Source organism: Prinia subflava, chromosome 1 (assembly GCF_021018805.1).
Source record: "Prinia subflava isolate CZ2003 ecotype Zambia chromosome 1, Cam_Psub_1.2, whole genome shotgun sequence".
In the NCBI taxonomy this organism is placed as follows: domain Eukaryota; kingdom Metazoa; phylum Chordata; class Aves; order Passeriformes; family Cisticolidae; genus Prinia; species Prinia subflava.
Genome location: NC_086247.1, coordinates 109,962,484 through 109,990,108, shown reverse-complemented (window position 1 = coordinate 109,990,108; position 27,625 = coordinate 109,962,484). Strand labels below are relative to the sequence as shown.

General features: G+C 41.3%; 1 protein-coding gene across 1 annotated transcript; it reads right to left on the bottom strand.

Annotated features, from left to right (window-relative positions):
• Positions 1-1,451: 1,451 nt before the first annotated feature.
• TOPBP1 (DNA topoisomerase II binding protein 1) lies at positions 1,452-26,063 on the bottom strand. The gene is made up of 28 exons (XM_063407596.1): positions 26,019-26,063; positions 25,603-25,690; positions 24,876-25,010; positions 24,206-24,349; positions 23,511-23,692; positions 23,197-23,390; positions 22,206-22,385; positions 21,126-21,295; positions 19,018-19,181; positions 17,819-18,066; positions 17,215-17,534; positions 16,256-16,428; positions 15,023-15,234; positions 14,152-14,441; positions 12,743-12,916; positions 11,766-11,875; positions 10,595-10,718; positions 10,071-10,223; positions 9,474-9,582; positions 8,684-8,876; positions 7,663-7,889; positions 6,447-6,610; positions 5,383-5,497; positions 4,680-4,847; positions 3,628-3,764; positions 2,620-2,709; positions 2,034-2,195; positions 1,452-1,691 (listed from the first exon to the last, which is right to left on the bottom strand). The coding sequence occupies exons 2-28, from the start codon at positions 25,681-25,683 to the stop codon at positions 1,548-1,550; spliced, it is 4,563 nt and encodes a 1,520-aa protein (XP_063263666.1). The 5' UTR covers positions 25,684-25,690; positions 26,019-26,063; the 3' UTR covers positions 1,452-1,547.
• Between the last annotated feature and the right edge of the window lie 1,562 nt (positions 26,064-27,625).

The window sequence follows — 27,625 nt, the reverse complement described above, 5'->3', positions numbered from 1 at the left end:
TATACAGTTAATTCAAAGTTATTGTTAATTCAAAATCTGATGTAAGGCATTAAAAACTGCATCTTTTTTAGTATGTGGACTTGGAAAAAGTATGAGATGTTTGATGTTCACAAATACCAAAAAGCATCAAGCTGTTCTGAAAAAAAAACCCAAAGCAGGTGATAAGACTGTAGTCACTGCAGCTCAACATAGCAGTCTTGGCACAGCCAAGCCCCCAGTGATAGATTTCACTTAGATTTCACTTCTATAAAAGAATCAAATCCCTCACATTCACTTGCAGTCCTTCCTGAAAATTCCTTCAGGTCATCCTGACAGCACTGCCAAAGATCCGCTGCACTAAAGTAGGAAATGTGAAGCACAAAGCACAGCCTTGCACATCAAGACAAGCTGCTTTCCTGTTCTCTCTCACCTGGAGACAGCATGGCTCAGCTCCCTTGTCCCTTCCCCAAGCAGCAAAAGGTTAGTTCTGCTCAGCCCAGTGACTCTCCAGGTTGCACAGGGCTTAAATGCTTGTGGCTCAGTCTTGGATCTGCAACAAATACTGATGCAAACCCTTTCTAGAAAACAGTATTCAGCAGCTAAAAAATAAAATACCCTTGCCTTCAAAACAAAAAAGAGGTAAATTAAATAGACTTCAGTGTTACATGTATTTTTGCAGACAACTCCACTGGTCCTGTGTAACTGGATGCTGTGCTTTCTGTTCACTCAGGCTGTAGTAATTCCAGCTGCTTAAATGCAGCTCCTCAGGTTCCATGAGAACAGTTGTGTCCAGACCAGCACAGTGCACTCACATAGGTGGAGTTCAGTAAATACAAACCCAGACCCCACTGTTACTGAAAAGGTCAAAGACACTGTCAAATACTGTAGTTGTCTGACTAAGGACATTTCCAGCTCCCAGAAACTGAAGTCTTTGTCTGGCTCTGGTTCCTGTCACAGACTGAAACAGGGAACATGGTCAAGACAAATTTCATCTCTTGGGTAACAGAATTGTGTCTACAGTTGCTGAGCAGATTCATTAGCACTCAGGATGGTATCAACAGCACCTGTAATCTACAGAAATAATTTATTACATCCTCTATTAGTACAAAAATTTACAAGCCAGTTCCTTTTGTCTGGTTTCCCTCTTCCCTTCCAATAGAAAATATCAAAAGATGAAAAATAAATGTAAAAATCTAAGTCCATTTCTATATGGGAGATTCAATGGAATTCTCATCAAGTGGTATTTTCCTCGCAACACACAGATAAAAGATGCGATAAGCATTTTGCAAATTATTTCGTAACTATTATTATAAAACTGTGTCCACACAAAATCACTAGTCTAGTGCTGGGATAGTTTGGACATGTTGAAGTATGTTTTGGATGAATTCTTGCCATATTTTTAGATGTTACTGGTAACCAGAGCAATCTTTCCTACAAGCATTACTGGAAAGTTATTTTAATCTCAGGACAAGTTAGAAGTGAAACTCAAAGCTTTTAATTTTTTGGGCAAGAATGAAAAAATATAAATATGTATTTTAAAAGGTAGAAATTACGAACAGAGAATATGCTTAGTGTATTCTGGATCTCTTGACTCTGTTCATTTCCCCCAATGCTTTTCTTTTCTGGGATAATCCGATTCCAAGATCTGAGTTATTCTGAAGGTAAGGCTCAGCTTCTGGCAGGCAGTAAGACTCCATAGGGGGAGGTGGATCCTTCAGTAAAGAAAGAAAAAAAGAGTGGGTCAGCTCAAGAAGAGCAGTTTCTGACAGAACAGAAACAGCTCATTAGTTGTCTGAAACTGAAAATAACAAAACAAATATTACACACGTACATTTTAAATCCAATTTGCAAGCAGCTCCCTACCCTGCAAGAGATCCCACTGCCAGCACCAGAACAAGTCACAAGTCAGAACAACCCCCTGCCACAGATCAAAGCCCTCAGCACAGGCACTTTGTGGCCACAGTTCCTGGCAAAGGGAGCCCGTGACTGGTAGAGGATACCTCCCCTGCAGGAGCTGGGGCAGTGTGGCAGGGGGGAGCCCTGGGTGTGCCCACCTGGATGAGGTAGTCAGCGATGTACTCGGGTTTGAGGCAGTTCACTCCCTGGGCTGCCGCCTCTGCCACGTTCACTCTGGAGTCATCTGGCTTTAGCTTACTGAAGTCAGCAAAGAGGTGAGTTGCTTCTTTAAAGAGAGATGCAGAATGGCCAGAAAACACCTACAGACAAAACACGACCCACAAAAATAAAGTTGTGTTTCTTCCCAAGACCAATGCAGTTCATGACCTTTAAGTTCAACTCATCAAACTAACAGAAGCCAGTGGGAAATCAAATCCCATTTACAGCTGCATTCTGTACCATCACATACGTGTCCAAAAGTGTGATCCTTCCCGTCAGAGCAGTGCACAGAAATTCTACCTTAATTTCCACCAGTACTGCTGACTTGTGTGACCTCAGACAAGCTGCTCTGCCCGAAAAGCTTATTCCTCCCACCCTTTGACCATGTCTCAGCTACCCTGTGTAAGCAATTTTGTTCACTAAGACCTTTTACTCACATGAAGAATGCCCAACACAGAGTTAAACAGAAAGAAAAAAATAATTCAACATATACGTATTTCATTATCTTTTTCAACAACTACATACTTTTGCTCCTCCTGACTGAAGAAGGCGCCTGAATCCTGCTTCCTTGGTTTGATCAACATTCAGGATCACTTTCCAGCCACTGAAAGCTCCCTAGATAAATGACAACTCAGTCAAAATTATGCCGGTATTTACAAAGTATGAAGATTTTACCCCTTTTGAGACTATCCAGCAGATAAAGACTGGCAGTTACCTAGTTTTGCCTTTAAGTATGCACGCCCCCAAAAAAATCCACAGAACATACAGCTATTGGGCCACCATCAGCAGCTTGCCACCCAGGCCCCTCGAAGGAAAGACCCTTGCAGAGAGTATGCTTTCCAAAACACCAGACACTGCAAGAAATTTGTATTAAAAAAATCCCCAGTTACTTGGAAACATTTTCCCCTGTTCTGCCAGCATGCACTTGGTTACAGTAACAGCACTGAGGGCCAACTGCTTGCTTTCTACAAACAGCATGGTTTCCACACAGGCATGGAGGATTTGTTACAAGCATTCCTTTTAAAAAGGTTACTGTAAAACACACACCAGATTTTTCCTGACATAATTGAAACATCATCTTCCAATGAATCCTCAACTGCAGTGCCTGATTTGAGAGGAGCTGAAAGGCTTTGGGGAGTTCAAGTCTCACTTCCAAAAGTCTCCCTGAAAGACTATGAAACCAGTAACCACTTTTGGCTTCCTAGCAGAGCTGGGTTAGGTTAGCTCTCCAGTCAGAGCTCTGAAGAATAAACATCAACTTCCTGGCTGAGGGACATTTACATACATAAGTAGCCACATTCCAGCCTTGCAAAACCTGAACACTGGCTCAGAGGAGACCAAGACTTTTAATATACCATCACAGAAACTTCTTTAAAAAACAAGATTACTTTACTGGAATATACCAAGCCAAGACATTTTGCTCTTGATAACAAGACAGGTTACCTTCCCCTGACAGTGAAGTTTCTAGTTTCTTGGTGACAATCCCTATCCTGCTTACATTGTACAGCTTACATTACAAGAGTATCTATATACCTCAACAATACCCGTTTCTTGCCTCCCTTTATGAATTTTTTTCCTCCACCTCATGGCTGCCAGTGCTAGTTTCTTCTGGTTTACATTGATTCCAGACAGAACATTAAGTACAGACTTACTTCCCCACTCATAGTCTTCTTCCTGAAACAACAATAAACTTGAATTACAAAGCAGTCCTGCCAACTTTACCAGCAGAAAAATAGATTTTAAAAACCCACACCAAACAGAAAATAAAAGACCCTGAAACAAATCCTATCTCACTCTAGCTATATCTACGGATTTTAACTAGCCAAAACAGCTCTAGGTAAAATCAGAGATATGGCTCTTAATTGCACATGTTTATCTAAATTAATTCATATTTTCTGTGACATGAAGTCTTGTATACAACCTGATTCCTCGTGCAGTTACATCTGCAATAGAATTCAACATCAGGACAAAGCAACTCACTACACTGGATACCACTGATGATATTTCTGCAATGTCCAGAACAGTTCCAAAACAACTGAAGTTAGTTTTAATACTTAAAAAGGATATGAAGCAGTCTACAGGTATTACTTCAAAGTTAGCCTGGTCAATGTAGAAGAACTGTCTGACCCAGGAGAACTGCAAAATTAACAAGTTAGCAAGGCATCGGAAGAGGTAGAATTCAAAAACATTTAAGTACATGGTTATAGAATTAAATTATTTAAAAATAATGTATGTTCATTTATTGAAAGAATCAAGATCTTATTCCTGCTTTAACAAGAGCCATGTAAATTTAGCTGGTAACAGTGAGAATTTACCAAAAGGTATTCAAAGACTCAATTTTAAGAAGCAATTGTAGAAAGCAAAGGTATTTCACCTATCTAACATCAGAAGTTTGGTGCAGGACTAGACAAAGCTGGCCAGACAAGGTGGCCAAAAACTTCGCAGATTTTGGGTTCTCTAAAACTCCCAGGGCTTGGGCACCCTAAACTAGCAATTGGTTTTGAGAAGTTGTCTTTTCCTAGTAGTGCACAACAAAAATAAATGCAAAAAAGTAAAACACACTCGTGTCCTAGTGAGAGGGTCACCTGCCTGAACAAAGCAGCCAGCTCCTCTACACGCCTCCAGGTAGGAACGGTGAAGCACCCACTTCCCAGCTGCCATGGAAGCCAAGAACTTCTCATTCCGAAGGGGATGTCCCACAACAATGTGTGTGCAGCTCGGATCAAAGTACTGCTTCTCAAGTACTACTCCACCTTGAATTGAGGAATGAAGTGGATACAAATTATCTAAGCATCATGCTGCACACAGAAAGGGTAAACTCAAAGTGAGAATTATTTGAATTCAGGTGAAAACTCAGCTCAAATTTACACTGAGGGAATTATTGAAACGACATGGGCAGAAGCAGCTAGGGAGGGAGAGCAGCCAGTAAAGTGGCTCTGTAAAACACCACAGCAACACAAACAGGAATGAGAGACACCAGAAGAGAGCCCATCCTGGGCACTCCTCAATACTGTGGGAGTATCAAGTATCAAGAATGAGGCTGCTGTAAAGACAGCCAAAAGAAAACTATCATAGGACAAAACCATTGCTGTTTTATGGCAAAGCTGATTGCTCACATAATAGTAATTCTATATTCAAAGAATTGTTCACAAGCACAGAAAGCCATAAATTTGACACCTCAGATCTGATAAGTCACTCACAGAAGCCCTTTCTTTTTCCCAACAAGCCACAGCTGAGCGGACACATACAGACACATACTATTCTTTACATTTCACAAATATCTGGTACCTAATTTCTCAATCAGATGGCAGTAATCAATTCTTTCTTGAGGATTAAGAGAAGACAGCTGAAATTTACGGTGTTGTTCTGTTTCTTCATCTGCCTTCTTCTCTTCAGTAACAACCTAGAAATACAGTTATGGATTTTGAAAATATGACAGAACGATTAGGTTGACAGCTGACAATTTCTCTGCCAAATATTCTGTGTTATTTATATATTAAGTTTTCTTTTAGCCGGGAAAAGCAGAACCAAACCTGTCAGTCACTTGACAAAAAGCTTGGATCTTATCAAATTATCCTTAGGCTCCTGCTTGAACTCTTGGTTCCCCTTTTCTATAGGGCACAGCTGAACTAATCTGTCATAACAAGAAATCCTTCACTCACATCCATGGAATGCCAGGTTAAGCACATGAAGAAATCAGCATTGATCTATCACCCTGCCTCATTCATCCCCTTTCTATCAACTCAGAATACTATATTTTTTGAGAGCTTTTCCACTAACATGACACATTATGCCTCTGAAGACACAGAGCTGCTGAAACTTTGAGCATCAAGTGACACACTGCAGGAAAGACTATATATGCTCATCTTCCTTTCCCTTTCCAAGTCCACAGTAAAACAGAATTTTAAACCAGGTTTTGGCAGAAAAATGATTTCCCATTTGTACCTAAACATAAAATTCCAGATACCACTGAAGAAAAAAAGGCCTAAATTTTTTTCCATCATCCTAACAAGGCTGGAGGAGTTCCAAGTAGTACACATAGTAATTCTTCACTCCAAAGCCTGCCTTAGCATTCCAGCACTAACCAATGGGACAAAAAGCTTTATTTGTCTAAACAAACAAGCTGTATTTTTTTGAGCAAATACTATTTGTTCAAAATCTAAAAGGAAGGGGGAATATTGAAAAGAATAAAAAAAAGAGAATAGAAGAGAACTGCACAAAAGTAATCCACCTCAAGATTTTGAATGCAGATCTGCACATTTTATATTTATCACCAAATTCAAAATTTCCTAAAGTATTACTGCATCTCTCAGAAATACAAATCATCATGAATATTTTTCCATTTGACAAACCTTGTCTTTGGGCTCTGGTGCCACAGGAGGGTTAGCCAGGGGGAAAGCAATGCTGGGGGCCTGGGGAGTAGGAATCAAGTTATCCTTAACTGGCGTTTCAGGATCTCTGCATACGGGATTCTTCAGACTTTCAAACACATCTCCATCCCCAGCCTCAGGAACAGCTGTGAAAGTAAAGTGGCGTTGCATGACTTGTGTTTGGCAGAATATAATTATGTATAAAGTAAAAGATATAACAAAAATAAAAAATGCCCACAATCGCTGCTACAACGTGTACAGTTATATTTCACCTGCCTCTCAAAAAGATGCTCCTCCTTATATCACAAACCACCAACAGCAATATTGCAATCATGTCTTGCTTTTAAAAAAACACCTGAAAACCTCAAATTACCAGATTTCTTTGGCTAAACTGCACTGATTTGGTTGAACCAAAAATCAGTTGAATTGAATTATCTAATTTTCTTCAACCTCCTCTAGGACAAGGTCAGTTTTCAGGAAGACTGCTGCCACAGAAACTCTACAAGTAGATTGAGGGAAAGAGTTGGTGACAGCAGGGAGAGAGAAATAAAGGACTCCACTATCTCAGAACAGAAAGAAAGCAAAACAGATGAAAAAACATCTGGTTTTGGCAGAAAAGGTATGTTGCTTCTTTAGTTCTAGCAACAGACTTCAGACTTCATGAACAGGGAACATAAATAAAGTATCTTTACTGAATCCTGACCCAGGCATGTCCACGAGCAACTTGACACATCTTGGTTTTTTGGGTCCATCAATTAATCTTGTACCCCAATTTTTCACCTATAAATATTTCCACTACAATGGAGAAGATTTTGCTCATGGTAATTCTCATTTGAGTTCCACTATACTTACCTGAGGGGTTCAAAAAAACAAAACAAAAACAAACAAACAAACAAAACAACTTGGAAAATTTTATGAAGTCTTTCAAGTTGCCAGAGTATTTTTGGAGCCACAGCAGTCTATTTTTAGACAAGCACTGCCTTGGTGTTTGACCACAAATGAATGGGAAAGCTTCTCTTTAAAAAACAGCAACACATAATGGAGCTCAAAGATGTGAAATTGTATTTTTGGCATTTGAGAAATGTAAGCAGAACTCAAATGTTTGTAAGTAGAACTCAAATGCTACTGTATTTTAGAAGTCCCAAAGACCAAATGGATGCTGTTGCACAGAACAAGGATATTGCATTTCTAATTTTACCTATACCAGCCATCTCTGCATCGGGTACAGATCCTTTGAGGCCAGACTCATCCACGTTCTTACTGGTGTTACTCTGACCTTGCTCAAGGTACTGAGAAGGACTATTAGGCCACTGCAGGTTGCTGACCAGTCTTGCTCTCTCTTCCCTCGCAGTAGGATCATCCCAGATGATCTGCTCACTCTGGGATGGCTCTGTGTTTATGTCAGCCACGGCCTGGCGGGACTGCCTAAGGGAAAAGCCACAGACACCTTACAGGCTCATTGTACAGAAGACTTCCATTCTAGAAGGCAATGTGTTAATGACCACATCAACTGCAGCACCCAAGGGACCTCATTATTGGAAAGCATGGCTGGGAAAGGGGAGAATTTCACTATAGAAGCTATTCTAGCACCCTGGCTTTATGAGTCTAAGTGTCACCATGGTTGAAAACGGGCACCTAAAATACCAGTAGATATTTTTATTAATAAGTTATTATAAAATCAGCGTACCTTACTCCTTATTAAGTCTATTTATTTGCAAATAAGCACCATGCTAAATGAATAATTTTGCAAGGGTTCCATTACTGTCTTACTGCACATCAGTGTTGACGGAGTTCAAATCCTATTCTCCATTTGGAGAGAAAAATAAAAGAGAAGAAACATTCACAGAGGTGCTTTGCAGTAATGCCTACTGCCTCTTGATGACCTATATAAGCATTCATACACACTTTCTTCAAAATTTTTAAGAATACTAAGGAATGTGAAGAGAAAGGAAATAAGCCAGTTCAAAACCTGAACATTATAATCAATCATACTATTCTGGTGTTTTTAAAAAAGAAAAGATACCCACTATGGATTAAGACAACATTCTGACTTTACCTAGGACATCCAGGTAAAGATTCTGAATTACAGGAGAAGCAACTCAAGCACATCAGTAGAAACAGACTACACATCTGAAAACCCTGGAGATCTATTCAAATTTCAATTAATTTCTAATTACATGCAAGGACAGAGCAAGATACATTTAAATACAAACCCATACCTTAGAGCTTCCAAGACCCTACTGCGGCCATTTCGCACAGAGCGTGTGCTATCAGGAGTGGCTGGAGAACCATCAAAGCTGCTCCTGGAAAGGGATCCTCTTTGCCCTTGTGGTTTCACCAGTGATGTGGCAGACATGAGCTCCTGCAGCTGCCTTTGGAAGTTCTCCCTCATTTCCAGTGCTTGGGTCAAAACTTAGGAGAAGAAACAGAACTCATCACAACTCTTATACTGTAACAAGTGGAAAGTGAACAACTGCTCCCTGTTTCAGTGAAAACTGAAATTCCAGTCAACCTCTCCCCTCCGCCAGGACAGAGACTATACATTAAAAAGAGGAAAAGACCATGCATAAGAATATCAAAGAACATATGCCCTAAGTCACCTATTCTTCGACACAAGGAGAAATCTCCATTTGGCTCACTACTGAATCTCCTCACACAATCTAACTTAGATCCACAATTCTTCCACAACACGTTTATTTACATAACATATACTCCAAAACAAAAATTCATCACATTCAGGATGAACTTCAGTGTTTTAAAAACAAAGAAATGGCAATTATGTATCTTCCAATGAATGGTCATGATTTCTTGTGGGCTGTCAAGATCTTTAAAACAGAGAGGAAAACACTTTCCTGGCATCCAGCAGTAATGAAAGCTAGCTGTACTTGACCAGTATATTAATGTTACCTAAAGTTTCCAGATCTCAGCATTCAGCACCTGGAACTGCAAAGACTCATACTGATAGTTTGATACTCCATGAATATTGTGAAAAAAGCAATTCACATTTACCTCCTTTGGATTCACTTGCTACAATTTGTTCTTCCCCTACAGTGACTGTTTCCTTTATTTGGTCAGTAGTTATATCGTCTTCAGCATCATCTTCATCCACTGGAATAATCTAAAACCAATGAAGACAAGTAGATTTCTCAAACACCAATTTTTTTTGCTTTTTAACCATGTCTGATACTTGTATAAACTCTGAAGATCATTAATCTTGCCTTCAGAGTAAATCTAACCTTTCTGCTACTGCAATGACAGTAGAACAGTGAACAGTAGCATGGGTGACAACTCCTGTTTTGCCATCTTAATGTCTACTAAAGCAAGTTCACACCTGGGATCTCATTATCTAAAAGAAAAGACATCTACCTTTTCAAATTTGGAAAGCAAATCTTGAAATACCTGTGTTTTCCTCCATACTGCAGAAGATGAACATTACAAATGCAGAAAAACATCAAGGAACATCTGCAATAGCTACTATTAATCACTAGCTAAACCTGATTCAGGACATTGCTGAATTTGTATCAATGTTTTTATTACTATGTTAATATAGTTATTAACTGAATTCTGATCACTGCATGGAACACACATCCTTATCACACATTGTACCTCATTTCCCTCTGCTGGTTTTCCAGTTGAAAGAGGTTTACTGGAAGAGGAGGAGAGCCTCATGTCCTGCACTGCACTGATGTCCAGGCTCATTTTGGGATTGTAAGTGTGAGGAAAGAGAGATTCAGGAAGCCGTTTACATTCTTGGGCACTCTGTAACAATATAGTTAACAAGAGAAAGATGAGGGACTGAGGGACTGATTGAGATAAATTTCACACCTAAACATAGGAAAAGTACAATAAAAACACTGTACTTCACACATGGGGAAAAACGTGGTTGTCATTCTGGGAAAAATGTAGCAGAAGTGCTCAGTGGAAGAGAATTTATTTTCTCCTTCTGGAGAACAAGGAAAATGAACATCAGTGAAAAGAGATCATTCAATTTATTAATTCAAAGCAGGATGCAAAGCATCAGTCCTTATACATGTTTAGTATAAAAGCATACAGAAAATCCACTGCATATAACTGGTTTTAAGCCTTCATTTCCCTTTACTTTTAAATAGGGAACAAAACAAGCTTCATACCTCTAAAAGCCAATGTTCTGAAACGATATGTATACCCCGTTCTTTAACAGATTTGTACTCCTTATTGTTATCATTCTGTCCTCCCTTATAGATGAAGTGTGTTACTGTTTCATCAAAGCACCATCTGGAAAAGAGAACAAAACACAACTTGAAGATGGAATTTATATCAAAAATTGTCATAAATCCAGCTCAGAAATTGTCCTGTCTCTTGTTCAAGTTAAAGTAGTTTTGCCTGTTTCATTATGCCTCAATAAACAATGAGCCCACTTTCTTTGCCAAAAAACACAGCATTCAGTTTCATGATAGCACAACTTCAATGTGTTTTGAAAGCATTCCTGAAGAAAATAAAACTAAATAGGATGAACATATGGAAAGTAGGGGGTTTGATTTATGTTTTGTTTTGTTTTGAAGTGGAATTTTAAAACAGTTTCTGATAAGAATGTGTGATCCAGGACAAGAGCTTTTTCTTTTGTTGTCATGTTGAAGTAAGTGAAATACTGATCCTTGAGGCTCAAAATAAACAAAAATGAGGACTGTTAATTTTCAAACTGATAAAAACAAGTATTTGCTATGTAACCAAAGTATCTTCAGCATTGCTAAGGTACTACCAAACATAAGGGTAACTTTCTTCACACCATGAATAATAACACATGAAAGTCAGTAACAAAACGCATAAATCAGATTTAGTGGAAGCACAGTTCTGTCTTAAATCAAAAATGTTAGTTTGTAGCTTCTCTTCATGACATCCTATTTTTCCTAAGCTTTTCTAAGAACTCTGACTTAGCCGTGCTGACAATCTAGAAAATAATGTTTTGAGCCAGGGAGAAACACACAAATTCATATTAGTTTCAAAATGTAAAATATAAAGCAAATGTTAAACCATCCAAAAGCTAAACTTCTTCAAACCAAAGGAGAAAAAAAAAATCTGCAATTCAAGAAGACTTCTGCACAAACAGTCTTTCTGAGATGGATTTACAAAGAACACAGGGACTGGGGATGTGTCAGGGAAAAATGGCCTTTTTTCACATTACAAGTGGATGACTTGTAATCTTGTTTAGGATGGTGAAATGTAATGTTAAGCTGTAGCAAAAGGCATATCAGGATGCAAAGACTCAGAGTTATTAGAATTCACATCAGTGCAAAAGCTCAGAAGCCACTGTATTGCTGATACCTGTAGTCTGCTCCAAGAGAAGCTGCTACTGCATTCAGCTCCCTTTGCCTCTTACTAAGTTTTTTACTGACATATATAACAGCACCAGCTAGAGGCTTGGGCTCTTCTTCCTGGATAAGCAGCAGGGATAAAAACAGGAGAGTCATGATTGGAAGGCTTCTATATCAGTAACAAAAGTGCTTTAATATCTAGTGAAGCATGTAGTAAAATATACAGTGACAATAAAGGTAAGATAAACACACTTCCTCTATTTTTGATGTTCCCTACCCATGCTCAAAAGCCAGCATTATTAACATCCCAAAACGAAAGATTCAGCCACTCTGAACACTGAAACTAAGGAATTATCAAACCTGAGGCTACTGAAGTATTTCACTGTAGAGGAGTGAGAGAAGTAAGACTAAGGAGCGACAAAACAAGAAGTAGTAACCTTCCCTTTCCAGAGATCATTAGGTTTTTCACCCCTTCAACAGTAAACAGTGCACTAACATGGCAAGCAATACATAAATCCTCCCTTTCCTCCTACACCTTTTTGTTTTCTCTCACTTTTCTTCTCCTGTTAAGGACAGAGGAAGGCAAGAAGACACATGCTTTAATAAAGAACTTTGAAATTTAAGTTCAAGACAAAATACCTAACCCTGTTCAGCTGGAACCTGAGATTTAAGTGTGGTATCTCATTCCAATACTACAGAGTCTAAACTGGTATATATTTATATACCATGTTACTTAGCAACTGCTTAATATTCAAGGCAGTAGTGGAGATAGTAGAAAAACGTTTTAAAATTCTTTGCCTTCCATAAGGAAATTCTTCTGTCTTACATTCCTTTGACTGTCATTGAAGAACACATAATCATATGAATTTGTATTCAAATAGATCACAAGTAACAATTCAGAAATTGCTTTATAACTTAAATTACAAAAGATAAAGCTTTTTATTAATTAAACCTATGCTCCAGCAACTAAACCCCAGAATTTCCTACCACTTCTGGCTGTGCAGCAGCCAACTGAGGGCTGGCAGTAAGAGCTGCTGCGTGCGTTGTGCTGCTTGCCAGGGCCAGTTTCAAGTTTCTGCCGATGACTTCGGAGAGAGGTGTGCTCAGTTTCCTGGTTCTTTGCTCAGCACCTCTAGGAGTTTCCAGAGCTTCCAAAGCATCCTACCAAAAAAAAAAAAAAAAAAAGAAGAAAGAAAGAACTGACTGATTTTCATGAACACCTCATGAAATCCTCACTCTAGTGCAAGTTTTACAAATACATTAGGACTTCATATTCCTAAACCAGGACAGCAAACTACAGGAACAGCCACCATGTACTGCACAAAAGCTGTACAAGGAAAGCCCAATCTCAGAGTCTGCAGAAGCAAAGCAAGAAGACAAAAGTTTATTAATCTCTCTCTTCACTGCCATCACTGAGAACTGCCCCCAGTGGAAAAGCCAGTGAGCAAACCCAGGTATTCCTAATCCCAACAAACTACTTTAATGCACTCACACCTTGCCCCACAAGAGTTGCATATGAGTATGTGATTCTATCTGCATCTTTAAAATACCATTTCACACTGAACTTTTTTGTATAAAAAGAGAAATTTTGGTCTAGAATATCTTGCTTTTGAAAATTATCAGAGCCTTCACTTCACGAAGCAGAACTAGCTAAAGAGAACACTGGATTCTTCTATGTTTGCAACATGCTTTGTCCTATTGTGGGCAGAGGGACTAAAAAAGAAAACAGAAAACCCCCCCACAACAGAACAGACAAACCACAAACAATTACCCAAAAAACCTAGCAACTCTGCAGGAATTCAGTGCATTGATCTTTCAGTTAAGGCCTTTAATATTAACAACAAAGCTGAAGCCTTCCAAAGCACACCTGAGTCATTCAGGAGCTCTTCCAGTGCAGATACTCCCTAAGTGTCAGGGGGGTATTTTTGCTGCATTTTCTAGCCTGCTGTGGCCTTCAGAATAAGACACTGAACCTAAAATCCCACGCATTTTTCAGCTTGCAATAACAGATTTGTAATTGCTCTAAAGCTATTACATTAAAACATGCCATCAAAGCAGCATTTCATCAGAAAATGCAAACACTTCTTTCCAAATATCTGGAGCAACTTTAAGGTGCCTTGTCACATTTATCAGTCTCTAGATGCAAAGAACACAGACTAGATACTGTCTGAGGTGCAGGACATTACATACTATACACCACATACTATTCAATAAATTTAGTCCACAGGGCATTAACTAAACTATATTTCACCTAAATAAAGGTGAAAGTTTATCCAAAAGGGAAAGTCTGTATGTGAACAGTATAAAAACAGGTGAAAGCACAGGTTTCTGTGCTTACATTTATGCATATCTTAAACAGCACTGGCCACACAGACTAAAAAGTTTGCAAAAATTACCTTTACATCAAAAGAAGGCTTGAAAAACTTGTCATTAGAAAGAAACTTTGATGGGGTGTCAAGATTTAAAGATGGTTCTTTCTGGAGTGGTCCCCCTTGTGCAACAGGAGTTGTCTTCCCAGTATGATGAGAGATTACAGCTTGGAAAGCTTTACTCTGGAACCTGTTGATATCAAGGGGGGTCACAGCTCCTTTTTTTCCAGCTTCGAGGAGATGAGAAGGCTGGTGTGAATCATGAGATTTCACAGTTGCAGGTGTCTTGCTAAGCTGAGTAATGAAGCTCTCTGTATCTTTAAAAGAAACAAAGAAAACATAAGCAAGCAAACTGGTTTTTCGTTTGAACACAGACCCCACACACTCTCATTTAAACAACAACCATGAAGAACTGAAGAGAGGGGCATCAATCAAATCATTGCAGACCAACAAGTCTGAAGTCCTAAGATGGATCTCTCATCAACTGCCATGCAAGCTACAGAACAGTGTATGTGCCAAAAAGGACAAAATTGAGACACTGAGCTTGAATACCAACTGAATGATAACCACAAGACCCCACTGGCTCCACTAGATTTGCAGCAACTACACTGTATCATTTCTGTAATCACAACTCAACAGCAGGAAAAAATATGGTTGCATGTACAACCTGGTCTAATGGAAAGTGCCCTGTCCGTGGCAAGAGGTTGGAACCAGATGAGCTTTAAGGTCTCTTCAAACTCAAATCAATCTACAATTCTATCTTAATATTTGGAAAAAAATCCTTTAGCTCTAACATTTTGAAGGTGTTAGGAAGGAAAGTTTCCCTACACCTGCCTCCTTTATCGTAAACAAACAGTACAGTGGCAGAACCATCTCCCCTAACTTGCTAAGAACCAACCTTCAGCCTCTGCATTTTCAACCAAGAATTTGCTTTCATCTGCCCTCTTTCCTGTCCTTGCAGACTGCAAAAGCCAAGCTACAGTGACTGCTGGCAAATTCCACTTCTTTGCAGCTTCATACTTGGAGCCGTTCGGTTCTCTCACCACAAGATGGGTGCTGGCAAACATTCCTTTTTTCGCACTGGCCTTCCGCACAAAGAATTCTTGGACTCTACAATTATATTGATAAAACATTCATTTAGTCATAACAGTAACCTTGGGCACATTTGTACTATTATAAATCGTAATCTCACAACAGAAGAATAAGCAATAGAATTAGATATTTATGGCAACCCACTTTGCACTTTACAGCCTAACCTGCAGGAAAGAAAAAAACCTCAAAAATACCTCCCCCAAAACAACAAGAACAAATATGTTACACAGTAAGGTTTTGCTTCTACCTGCATTGAAAATAATATTTCCCATACACCAGCAATCCTCTAGCAATATCCCATTTTCAAATCAAACCCTTGTCTAACATTCTTCAGCAAGATGAATGGAACAGGCTTGCTTCCCTTCCGGAGTCAACAACCATCATTTCCAAATGAACAACATTTTTCTTTGTATTATAGCTTTTCTCTTATCATCAAGGAAACAATCTTGCAAAAAGATGCCAGGATTGAGAACTCATCAGCAAAGAATTTAGTTCAAACAGGCTACAAGCCAGATCAAATGATACTTGCTCTAAGCTACACAATTTTGCCATGTCATGACTAAACATGTTTTTCCTAAAGCTTTTCAAAGATCTTGGTGAATTCTAAGCAAATAGGACACCGTTTCTTAGGAGCTGGGATAGTGAATGGGGTTCACCATGCTTATGAGGCTGAGCCAGATAGCACTAAAGTGGTCCTTTCCTAGACAACCAAAGAGCAACTTGGAAGGCCACATCTCAAAACCTGACTTTCATCAATTCAAGAGCAGAGTAAAAAGTTGCTGAGACTCAGTTACTGGGAAATAAGCAACTGTGCATATTCTGATAGAAATTAGACTGTGTGCATTCTGATCATATTTCCTTAAAAGAGAGCAAAATGAAAGACCTACATAATGATGTCTCATTGCTTCAGCATCAGGTTTTGTAAATGAATGGAGTTCAAAAGAGCTTTAACCCCAATATTTGTACAGACGAAATGAAATGCATAATGGCAGCACAGTGGCTCTTTGGGAACAAGGAGAAACTATGAGAGGAGAAGTACCTGGCTCCCAGCAGTCCTGCCAGATAAACAAGGGAGTCTCTCTCTGCACCCGTGAACTGGCTAAAAGAAAGAACACAATCTTCCAGAGGAGTAGCTCCTTCCATTACCAGCACCGGTGTGAAAAGTGGATTGCATCGGAGATCTAAAAGGACCTGCTGTTCCACACATGTTATCTTCAAGAAGGTGAAAGACATAAAAATGTAAATCAAGCCAAGTAGTAACAAAGCCAACAAGATTTCAGCAACTCTACAACAGCATTTATGGACTCAACAATGAGCAATCCTGCTTCCATCATCACACCTGAGACAAATTATTTCCCTTTGGATCAAACAAACTATTTTTTAGATCACGTCTATTTTGTCATGTTTGATATACTGAAGCATTATTCAAAACTTTTCAATTACTGAAATTCAACCCTGCAGGTCCCCATAAAACTGTAGGTTTCCAGTTCAGTGCGTGATCTGAGGGTCTGTATAGATTTACTTCACAGGAAGTTACCTAATACTGAAAGTTACTAACAGCAGGTAGTCTATATGTGCCTGCTCTTGCCAAACATGGTTAGCCTTCTTTGATTTTTAAGCTATAAAGACTTGCTCTTCTGCTACAAATTAAAAAAAGCTATTAAAAGCATCAATCAAACAAAAATATCTAATCATTTTTAGTCAATTAGCTCCTTCTACAGTTCATTTAGACAGAATGCTGTCAGACCTCATATAAACCTGGGTCATGACAATGCAGTCCCATTTAATGGTCCTGTGGAAATTGGAGCGAAACAGATAAGACACCCTACAGATGCAGAGGCTTTAATGAAGGCTTTCATTTAGCACATTTCAAATGAAATGAGGCTAATATCTCAGTATCTTCTTTATATTTAAGCCATTATTAACTGCATTCTGACCAGACAAATTTCTAATACAGATACTGTTTATTTGGGAATTGAGGAAGGGTAACTCCCTTACCAGCCATGTATTTGTGACGACGTCACCCACAGTTGCCTTCACGGTGCACCCCAATAAAGGCACCACGGCGTAGTCTGCAATGGTTCTGCTTTGTGGTGGCAGAACCTCCCCAGCATTCTCCTTTATAATATCTGCAATGCAGGACTCATCCTCTTCACCAAAACCCAGAAGAAGAAATCTCTTCCTGAAAAATAAGCCTCCTTCAGCCAGCGCAGAAGACTCTACCAATGACCCATTACAGACAGAAGGCTGATTCTCTCCTTGGGCAGTCAAATTAGTAACATCACTGAAGGTTCTGGATGTTAGTTTTTCAGCTTCATCTGAAAGGTTAAAGAAAAATAAAAAAGGACCAAGCATAATAATTGTTTGCCAAGAACATCAAAGACAACCCAAAACAGTTTCATGAAGAAATTACAGGATTGTGCTGTTTTCAAGCCAGGTTTTAATAAAGACTGTTCTAAGCCTATTTAAATTTGAATTCTGAAACACAAAATAGAAGTTAACATACTAAATGTGGATAAAATTTTAATAAGCAGATTCTGCAAGCTCAAATGCTAATTATGAGCAGTTAAACTTTCTACAGCATGCTGAGCCTAGAACATACCTAGTGTAGAATAGTCATTTACATATTGAGAGAGGAAGTCATCTTCAGCAGCTTTCTGGTGCTTTGTAACGCTCACAGCGTCTTTCTTCAAGAGACTGGTTTTTTTGGGAAAAATTGACTTCATTCCAGGTGGTTCTAGAATTGGATTCTCTAACAGCTGGTAGTTTAGAGGGACATAGTGCTCCACTGGACATAGACAACCTTTACCAAATGACTCCAGCAACCACTTTGCTGTCACTATATGAGGCCTGTAAAATAAAACATTATACAAACAAGTTACAGCAGGTTTCAGACCAAAAAAAAACCAGTATACAGACACACACATGAAGTCTATAACTCTAATACTAAGCAAACTTTGGCCAGTTTACAGCCATTAAAAGATTTCAATTCTTTCAGTCTGAGAACAGAGCATTTCATGATTAATGTCTATAACATAAATTATACCTGCCACTGCTGCATTGTTAAGTTCTTCCTCCTCAATGTACTAATAAATACACATTAACACCTCTTTTCACCAATAAGAAAACTTGCTTTTCTACTCGCTGAGGTCACCCATGGCTACCCAAAAACACAGTACTGAAAAGCATACATGGACATATTACCACTAGCTGTAAACCTTCTCAATTAAATTAGGAACTACTTGGTATTTTCAAACCAATATGTGATTTCAAAGAATCATACAATGGTTTGGAAGGAAACTTAAAGATCATCTCGTTCCAACCCTCCGCCATAAGCAGGGGACACCTTTGACTAGACCAGGTTGCTCCAAGGCCCATCCAACTTGGCCTTGGACACGTACAGGGATGGGGCACCACAGCTTCTCTGGGCAGCCAGAGAAGCCTCACCACCCTCACTGCAAAGAATTTCTTTCTAATATCTAAACTAAACCTCCCCTCTTTCAGTAAGGCTCTTCCCCCTTGTCCTGTCTCTATATGTCCTTGCCAAAAGTTCCTCTCCACCTCCCTTGCAGGCTCCCTTAGGGTACTGGAAGGTGACAATTAGGTCACCCCAAAGCCTCCTCTACCTAATCCTCTCAGCCTATCCTCGCAGGAGAGGTGCTCCATGCCTCTGACCATCTTGGTGGCCCTCCCCTGAACTCATGCCAACAGTTTGATCCATCTTCTGTGCTGGGGAACCCAGAGGTGGTGCAGGAAGAAAATGAGGTGTAACTAGACCTTAAGCAATACAGTTATCACAACCTGTGAGCCGTCTCATCCAAGAAGTGTTTCAGCTCATCATTATTCTCCCCCACAATGACATGAGTAACATCTTCATTAAGTTGATTAAATCGAACGCCACCACCGCAATTAATAAGCCTTCTCATCTTGTCCAGCTTCCTGCCACTGAAGCCACAGAGATAGATCTACGAACAGAATGGAGCAACAAATAAAGCCTTAAAAATGTAAAAGAGAAAGGCAGGGAGGGAGGCAGGAAGGAAGGCAGGCAGGAAGGCAGGCAGGAAGGCAGGCAGGAAGGCAGGCAGGAAGGCAGGCAGGAAGGCAGGCAGGAAGGCAGGCAGGAAGGCAGGCAGGAAGGCAGGCAGGAAGGCAGGCAGGAAGGAAGGCAGGAAGGAAGGCAGGAAGGAAGGCAGGAAGGAAGGCAGGAAGGAAGGCAGGAAGGAAGGCAGGAAGGAAGGCAGGAAGGCAGAAAGCCAGAAAGCCAGACAGCCAGACAGCCAGACAGCCAGACAGCCAGACAGCCAGACAGCCAGACAGCCAGACAGCCAGACAGCCAGACAGCCAGACAGCCAGACAGCCAGACAGCCAGACAGCCAGACAGCCAGACAGCCAGACAGCCAGACAGCCAGACAGCCAGACAGCCAGACAGCCAGACAGCCAGACAGCCAGACAGCCAGACAGCCAGACAGCCAGAAAGCCAGACAGCCAGAAAGCCAGACAGCCAGAAAGCCAGACAGCCAGAAAGCCAGACAGCCAGAAAGCCAGACAGCCAGAAAGCCAGACAGCCAGAAAGCCAGACAGCCAGAAAGCCAGACAGACAGAAAGCCAGACAGACAGAAAGCCAGACAGACAGAAAGCCAGACAGACAGAAAGCCAGACAGACAGAAAGCCAGACAGACAGAAAGCCAGACAGACAGAAAGCCAGACAGACAGAAAGCCAGACAGACAGAAAGCCAGACAGACAGAAAGCCAGACAGACAGAAAGCCAGACAGACAGAAAGCCAGACAGACAGAAAGCCAGACAGACAGAAAGCCTGACAGACAGAAAGCCTGACAGACAGAAAGCCTGACAGACAGAAAGCCTGACAGACAGAAAGCCTGACAGACAGAAAGCCTGACAGACAGAAAGCCTGACAGACAGAAAGCCTGACAGACAGAAAGCCTGACAGACAGAAAGCCTGACAGACAGAAAGCCAGAAAGACAGAAAGCCAGAAAGCCAGACAGCCAGAAAGCCAGACAGCCAGAAAGCCAGACAGCCAGAAAGCCAGACAGCCAGAAAGCCAGACAGCCAGAAAGCCAGACAGACAGAAAGCCAGACAGACAGAAAGCCAGACAGACAGAAAGCCAGACAGACAGAAAGCCAGACAGACAGAAAGCCAGACAGACAGAAAGCCAGACAGACAGAAAGCCAGACAGACAGAAAGCCAGACAGACAGAAAGCCAGACAGACAGAAAGCCAGACAGACAGAAAGCCAGACAGACAGAAAGCCAGACAGACAGAAAGCCAGACAGACAGAAAGCCAGAAAGACAGACAGACTGAAAGACAGACAGACTGAAAGACAGACAGACTGAAAGACAGACAGACTGAAAGACAGACAGACTGAAAGACAGACAGACTGAAAGACTGAAAGCCAGAAAACCAAGAAAAATAAAGTAGAATGTTTAGGTATAATTTGTTTCAACTGCCATGGAACACAGAAAGCTGCAGCTTCTGAGAAGCAGCAAAAAAGTTAAGCATTTATGAAGATAAATATATCTCTGCAGATTAATCTAGCAAAGCTTCAATGTTTACTAATGGAATAAATCTCTGAAATTGCATAAACAAAAAAAAAACCAACCCAAATAAACCCACACACCAATTCTAGAACCCATTCACTCTAGTGCTTAAATATAGATGCCTATGAATATAAACTTTTGTACTTCCACTACATATTTGATGCAATTACACTCACACGTAAAAATAGGTAGACACACGCACATAAGACAAGCACGTGGACACAAAACAAATCTAGTATTTGTTGCTGACCACGGGAACAATTTACTTAAGCAGAAAGTGCCAGTGCTTCACCATAGTTGCTTTTGCATTGTTAGAACGGAACATTTCAAACTATACACTGTTAAACATACTCGACAGCCATCTAGCAAATCTTCAGGGGCTTGAAAAGAACTTATGTCCAAGTTTTCCAGCTCATCAGAAAGAGGATCCAGTCTGCTGCTCATAGCTGAACTACATGCAGTTTCATTAACACCACTCAAATTGATATTGGAAATGTGGCTGACGTCCGAAAGGGTATGATCTTTAAATAAAAATAAAATTGAAAAGGAGGCATTAGATTTGGCTCAGCTCTCTCTGCTGCTCCACTAAAGAAAATATAAACTTGCCACTTATGACTTTGTGGTGCTATAAGGAAATGTAAAGTTTGAAGAACAAAAAATACTAGGTAAGTAAAACCTTTCCTAAACTAAGGGGTTTCTTTACACACAGATCGAGCATCATCTTACAAGAAACAGTGTTGATACATCTTCTGTTTATTTCCTAAAGAATGGCATCTATGACACAGCAGCCTATGAGATTTGTTTTCAAAGCTGTTATCCCAGTTTTGTGGCCACCTAGCAGAAATACTTTTAAAATTAAACAGGACTCTACTGTAGAGAAATCAACCCTAATTTAAGAGGAGTCAGTATCAGGTAGATGCACATTAAAGCTGGCTGTATCCTTCGGGCTACTATGTGCGCTTACAAAATACTTTTAACTGTCCTTCATTTATTACCATGGAATAAGTAAAAACAAGTGTCTAAAGAAAAATAAAATAGAATAAGATTCAGAAAAACTTATTTGTTTCCCCCCCACCCCTAAGATTGCTGTGAGATTCATTCATTATAGACACTTGTTTTAAACTGTAAATGTATGAACAGTTGTGTTTTTGTAGTACTTACAGACATACACCACTGGTTCTAAAGCAGACAATCGTACACCTAATTCAAGTTTACTTTTTTAACAATCATCCACACATTTCAAGTGTACGCATGTTGGAATATTCAACGTGCATAAAAGCAATCTGTTCTAAGCTCAAGCTGAATCTAGAATTCAAACTGTCACACCACTATTTATAAAAACAAGCACCTTACTCATCTCAAAATAGTTCTTCCTCCTTAACACAAACGTTTCCTACCTCATTGAAACACATTTTAAAACATCTTACTTACTAGGAGGCTTGCAGGTGTCATTTGTAGGTGTTGATGTACTGGGTGCATTACTCAGTTTTGATCCAGCCTCTACTTTGTACATCGTCTCATCCTGACAGAAGCCTTTCTTGATGCTGTCAGAAAACCAGTGCACAGACACACAGTGCACATTCCACTTTTTGGCACATTCATATTTCTGACCTTCCAGATGTAAATAAGATTTTTTTGAAAAAGTCACAATCATTAAAAGACTTAAGCATCAAACAGTGATTGCTGAAAGATGGCTGGACATTTGAGAAAATTTAGAAATTCAAATAATTTTAATGGACAATACTATATTCTGTTACACCGTTGATAAGCTGCTTATGCTGTAATTAAAGTTGGAGTAGAAAAATCTCATGGATGGCTAACTCATGGTATGACAAGGCATTGAGGAAACAAAAAAAGGAAAAAGCTTTTAAAGCTTTCAAGCACACACACAAAAATAAGGTCAGAAAGTCCCAGCATATTTCACTGTAGGCAAAGAGAGGGAAATCAAGGGAAAAAAGAAAACCCTTCCTGTCTTCTCACAATAAAACTAAAATCCTTTCATCTTCCCAAGAGGAAGGAAAAGGAGCTTTCATTTTATCTTAATAGAGAATTTGGAAGGCACAAAGAATTATCAGGTAAAAAACATCAGGCCACAATCCAATTTCAACCACAGTACAAATTAAGTCCTATCTTGCTCTCCCCAGAAAAGATTTTATTTTCTTTATCTAGTCTAGGATTCTCCCTTTCTTTTCTTTAAATACTACCTACATCTCTGGCTTTTTTTCCTCTTTTGTTCTCTTTCTCATGTCTTTACAGCAAAGCAAAGGTGCCGTGTTACTCTTTCCATCAACAGTGATTCCCTAAAGAGAAGCAGTAAGAGCAACACTGAAGCAGACACAGCGACGGTTCAAGCTCCTGTGCTTACACACGTTCACCCTACTTCAATGCCACAAGAAAACAGCATTTATTCTGCCAGTTGTACCTTTTGGCTCTTGAACTATGAGGTGAGTGCACTCATTCATCTTGAGCTGGCCCGTGTAGTGCCCACCGTGCTCAGCAGTGAGGCGCTGCACTTCTTTCCTGTCGGAGCTGCTCAAGCCAGTGACACAAATCGTGCAGCCAAGGAACACGGGACAAGCGTGGTCTTCCATGTTAACATCTGTGTACCTCATTATGCTACAGGAATGAAAGAGAGACAGTAGCTGTTCTACAAGTAAAATCAACTAGGAAAAGAAATTACTCTGTACATAAGAATTACCATTACCCAAAACAAAATCAGTTTTGTTTTTTTCATACCTTTGCTGAGACTTATCCCACAATGTCTTAACCCAAGAGGGAAGCAAAATAGGTTTCTTCAGGGAAGCAGCTACCAAGTATTTCTTGCTGCCAACTTCTCCAGCTATAAGATGAGTTACTGACACGTTGAGGTCTCTGTATACACATCCACCCATCATTTGCACATACTTATGAACTTCTTCCTGGATGAGGAAAAAAACCCCTATGTAAAGAAAATTATCAGGGGAAAAAGAACCTGTGTGACAGTCATGTTCACCTTACAGCAAAAACATGGATTTCAATTGTCCATGATTTCCCCTGAAAACTGTTCAAAAAACACTAAATGGATCATTATGGAAGCCATAAAAACACAACTATAATTTCCATTTTATTTGCACTTATGATAAGATGAACATAATACCTAATTAAAAACATGACAATTATGCTGTATGAGCAAAATTTTGCAGATGGTCGACATTTTAGGTAGTATTACAAAAAAGGTATCAGAATAAATATAAAGTAAATGTATATACTCATATTTGAGGTGTATTAATACATGATAAACTACACATAGTCTACAAGCTACAGAAGACTTGACGGACCTAGACACAGGCAAAGTGAGACATATATGCTGTGACTGCTGCCTTAGCAATGAGCCATGCAAAGCAAATATCAACAAGAACCAGCTGAACAATCCGTCCTTGGGAAGGCCTTACCCTCACATCCTTCTCCAGGCTGGTACAGGACACTGTGACATCGGCCATGGTCATGTTGTACACGGGATACTCGGCTCTCGGAACACACCGCTGTGACTGCATGCAGTACAGAACCACCTGTGGTCCCACAATCCTACAGCCAAGCTGCAATAAAGTAACAGGAAAAGCACAAAGAAAATAAGCAGGGGGTACATGGGCATCAGGAAGGCTTTCCTTGTCCCTGAACTCTGAGGAAGGCAGGGCCCTCAGTCTGTCCTCCGCCTCTTCCTCCAGCACCTCCAGGTAGCTGACAGTTTTGTTTTTACTTTCAGTTCTGGATTTTCTGGCCTCAGTAAAAGCAGCTGATGCTATGGCCAAAGGATTCCAGCTAGCCTGTCTTTGTCTACTAGACAATTCCTTGCAGATCAAACCAAATCATGTTTATCAGGAGATAAATAGTATAAGAACCAGCTCAGGGACTCCAGCAGAATCAGAACCGACCATACCATCTACTTTTCCAAATGTTTGAAACTAATCATTATGCTTTGCTGGTTACCTTCTTCCCTACATCCAGGATGAAGTTCACACTGCTACACCCAGTGCAGGACAGAAGATGCAGGATGTAAGTACAGACATGAGTGCTTCTAAAAAGAAAAGAACTGAGCTCAAAGTAAGTTGCTGGGTGACATACCTTTTTGAGATGACTGAAACCCACACCTCTGAAAGGATCACAAATGTAAAGTGACTTATCATTTTCTTTTATACTGAGTACTGTTTCTTCTTCAAGGATCTGGAGATGTTCTTCTGACTGGAATTCTTTTATAGACTGCAGATAAATGATGTGTACAACAACATTTATTTAATTGGCAAATAACAGAGACACAATCCTGCGCAAACTACGCAAGTGCACGTCCTTGAAACAGCTCATGAAACAAAGCTACCATGCAAACATCAGTACTGGCAGTAGAAAGGTCTAAAACACCTCATGGGTGTTCCCCTCACTCCCTTGAGTCTTCACACTATTCTGACTTAAACAGCTGGCACAGAAGCCTTCAGGACCTGATCCTGCCACATGGTGCCTTTGGCTCCCACTAACCTCCCACGGTGTAAAACAGTGCACAGTGTCCTTCCAAAGTTTGTGCTTAGATGAGTGGCCACCTCCAGGCATTCCACGCTACATGTCCCTTTCCTACAAGTCACCAGGTTTTGAAATTGAAACTAGTTCATGAAGTTCTCCAACAAAACTGTTCTTGTTCAACAAGCTCTATTATACACTAATATACACCCTGCTATAGAAACAGCTTTATTTCCAGGTGCACGCACATAAGGTAGCTTATTGTATGGCACATGCAGCTAACTCAGACACAGAAATCACATGCCAGTTCACCAAGCTCACACGGGTGACCAAACCCACTTACCTCAAGAGCTTTAGAAAAATACTCCGAACTCCCGGAAGACTTTACGAACTTCACAAAAAACGGATCCTTACTACTTCTCATCCTTCAACTAAGAAGCAAAACCCAGTGAGCGCCCAGGCATTCCCGCTGCAGCCCGGAAGCCCTCTGGCCTCTGGCCCCTGTCCCTGTCCCCGCCAGCCCACGGGCCCGGCACACGCCGCCCGGCCTCGGCGACACCGACTTCAAACGGGGACGGAGGGGCGGGGACTGGCCGGCCCCCGACCGAGAGGCCTCTTCCCCGCCGGAAGACCCCTGTCCCCACCGGGAGGCCCTGTCCCCACGGGCCCAAGGCCGGCACGGAAGAGTCCCTGCTGGGCAGCGGGACCCGGCACTCCCAAGCCCCCGAGCCCGAGCCCGGCCCCGCCGCAGCCCCTCACCCGCGCGGGAAACCGGCGGTGCCGGCACTGCGCAGGCGCGGGGCGGGGCTGCACGGGGAGGCGGGGCCGGGCGGGGGCGGGGTTCGCGTCGCGGCCGCCGCGGGGTGGGGTCAAGGGGCGGGGCCTGGGCCGATGTGGGCGGGCCCGGGGTTCCGCGTGGCTGCGCGGCCGCGCTCCCCCCGCAGGGGGCGCTGGGAGCGCGCGTGGGGGAGCGGGCGGGGCGAGCGCCTCGCTGAGGGGGCGGGGCCGCAGGGAGGGACGGGAGGGGAACTTGGGGAATGACGGAGGGATAGCGGGCTGGGAGGGACCTGGAACAGCACCCAGTGCCAGCCTCCCCAGACATTTAGTGGGACACGTCCCTCTAAATACCCTATACCTTATCCTGCCATTGAGCTCTGCCAGGGATGGGGCATGCACAACCTCCATGGGCAACCTATTCCTCATCACTGTCACAGGAAAAAATGTCTTCCTCGTATCTAACCTAAATTTCCCCTCTGTCAATTTGTGCCCATTACTCTCTATCCTGGCACTGCAGTTCCTGGCGATGAGTCCCTCTCTGGCTTCCCTGCCCTTCAGATATTTGGTATTGAGTTTGCGAGGCCTGGTTTTTGGTAGCTGGGGGGCTACAGCAGTGGCATCTGTGAGCAGCTGCTAGAAGCTTCCTCCATGTCCGGCAGAGCCAACCCCTGGCAGCTCCAAAGGTGGACTGAGCCAATTAGAAATGGCAGTAATGCCTCTATGATAATATATTTAAGAAGAAAGAAACCCAAAAAGTTGTTGTGCTGTGGTAATTGTGGCCAGAGAAGAGCGGACTGAGTTGAGTTTTGATCAACCATCACCCTCAAGTCTTTCTTCACAGGGCTGCTCTCAGTTGCTTCTACATCCAACCTGGAGCTGTGTCTGGCATTGCCATGACCCAGGACCTTGCTCTTCACTTTCTTTCTTGTAGCTATGGGCAAGAACATCAAATGCTCTCCTTCCAGAGCAGGGTCTGGAATCCTGTACCCCACTCTTGGCATCTGCCTGCATCATGACAGGATGACCCTGCCTATGCATTCAATGCACCTCCATTCCATTCTCTGTGACCACAGTGGCTTGCTGTTGTTTGCATAATACTGATAATGCTTTTAGTGAGGGGAGCCATTCCATGAGAAGATTTTCTTAGGAAAAGAGATCACAGTATCAATTAGGTTGAAAAAGACTTCAGAGATCATTGAATCCATCCTATGACCCAGCACCACCCTGTCAACCAGACCATGGCACTGAGAGCCATCCAGTCTGTCCTTAAACACCTCCAGGGATAGTGATATCACCACCTCCCTGGGAAGCCCATTCCAATACCTAATCATCCATTCTGTCTTTCGGTGAAGAAGTTCATCCTAAAAAATGTTTTGTGGAAAGCACCCAAAGCCTGCCGGAGTAGTGCATGTTTGTTGGCATCGAACTTTACAGCAAGACCACATGATGGCACTGTAATCTTAAGAATGAATGGAAGTGTGTGCACAAGCCCACTATAATTGTTAGATATTTGCTATGTGACCTAATTACTTACGTCACTAAATACATTGGAATTCTTCTATATGCTTATTTGTTTTTAAGACCACTAA

What these genes read in the sequence shown, in the direction of transcription:
- TOPBP1 (XM_063407596.1), bottom strand. Translation starts at nt 25,683, where the DNA reads ATGAGAAGTAGTAAGGATCCGTTTTTTGTGAAGTTCGTAAAGTCTTCC. An exon ending in AAATGACTATTCTACACTAG is followed by an intron (nt 17,535 to 17,818) that starts GTATGTTCTAGG and finishes TTAACCTTTCAG; the next exon opens with ATGAAGCTGAAAAACTAACA. An exon ending in TCGTCACAAATACATGGCTG is followed by an intron (nt 16,429 to 17,214) that starts GTAAGGGAGTTA and finishes ACCTTCTTGAAG; the next exon opens with ATAACATGTGTGGAACAGCA.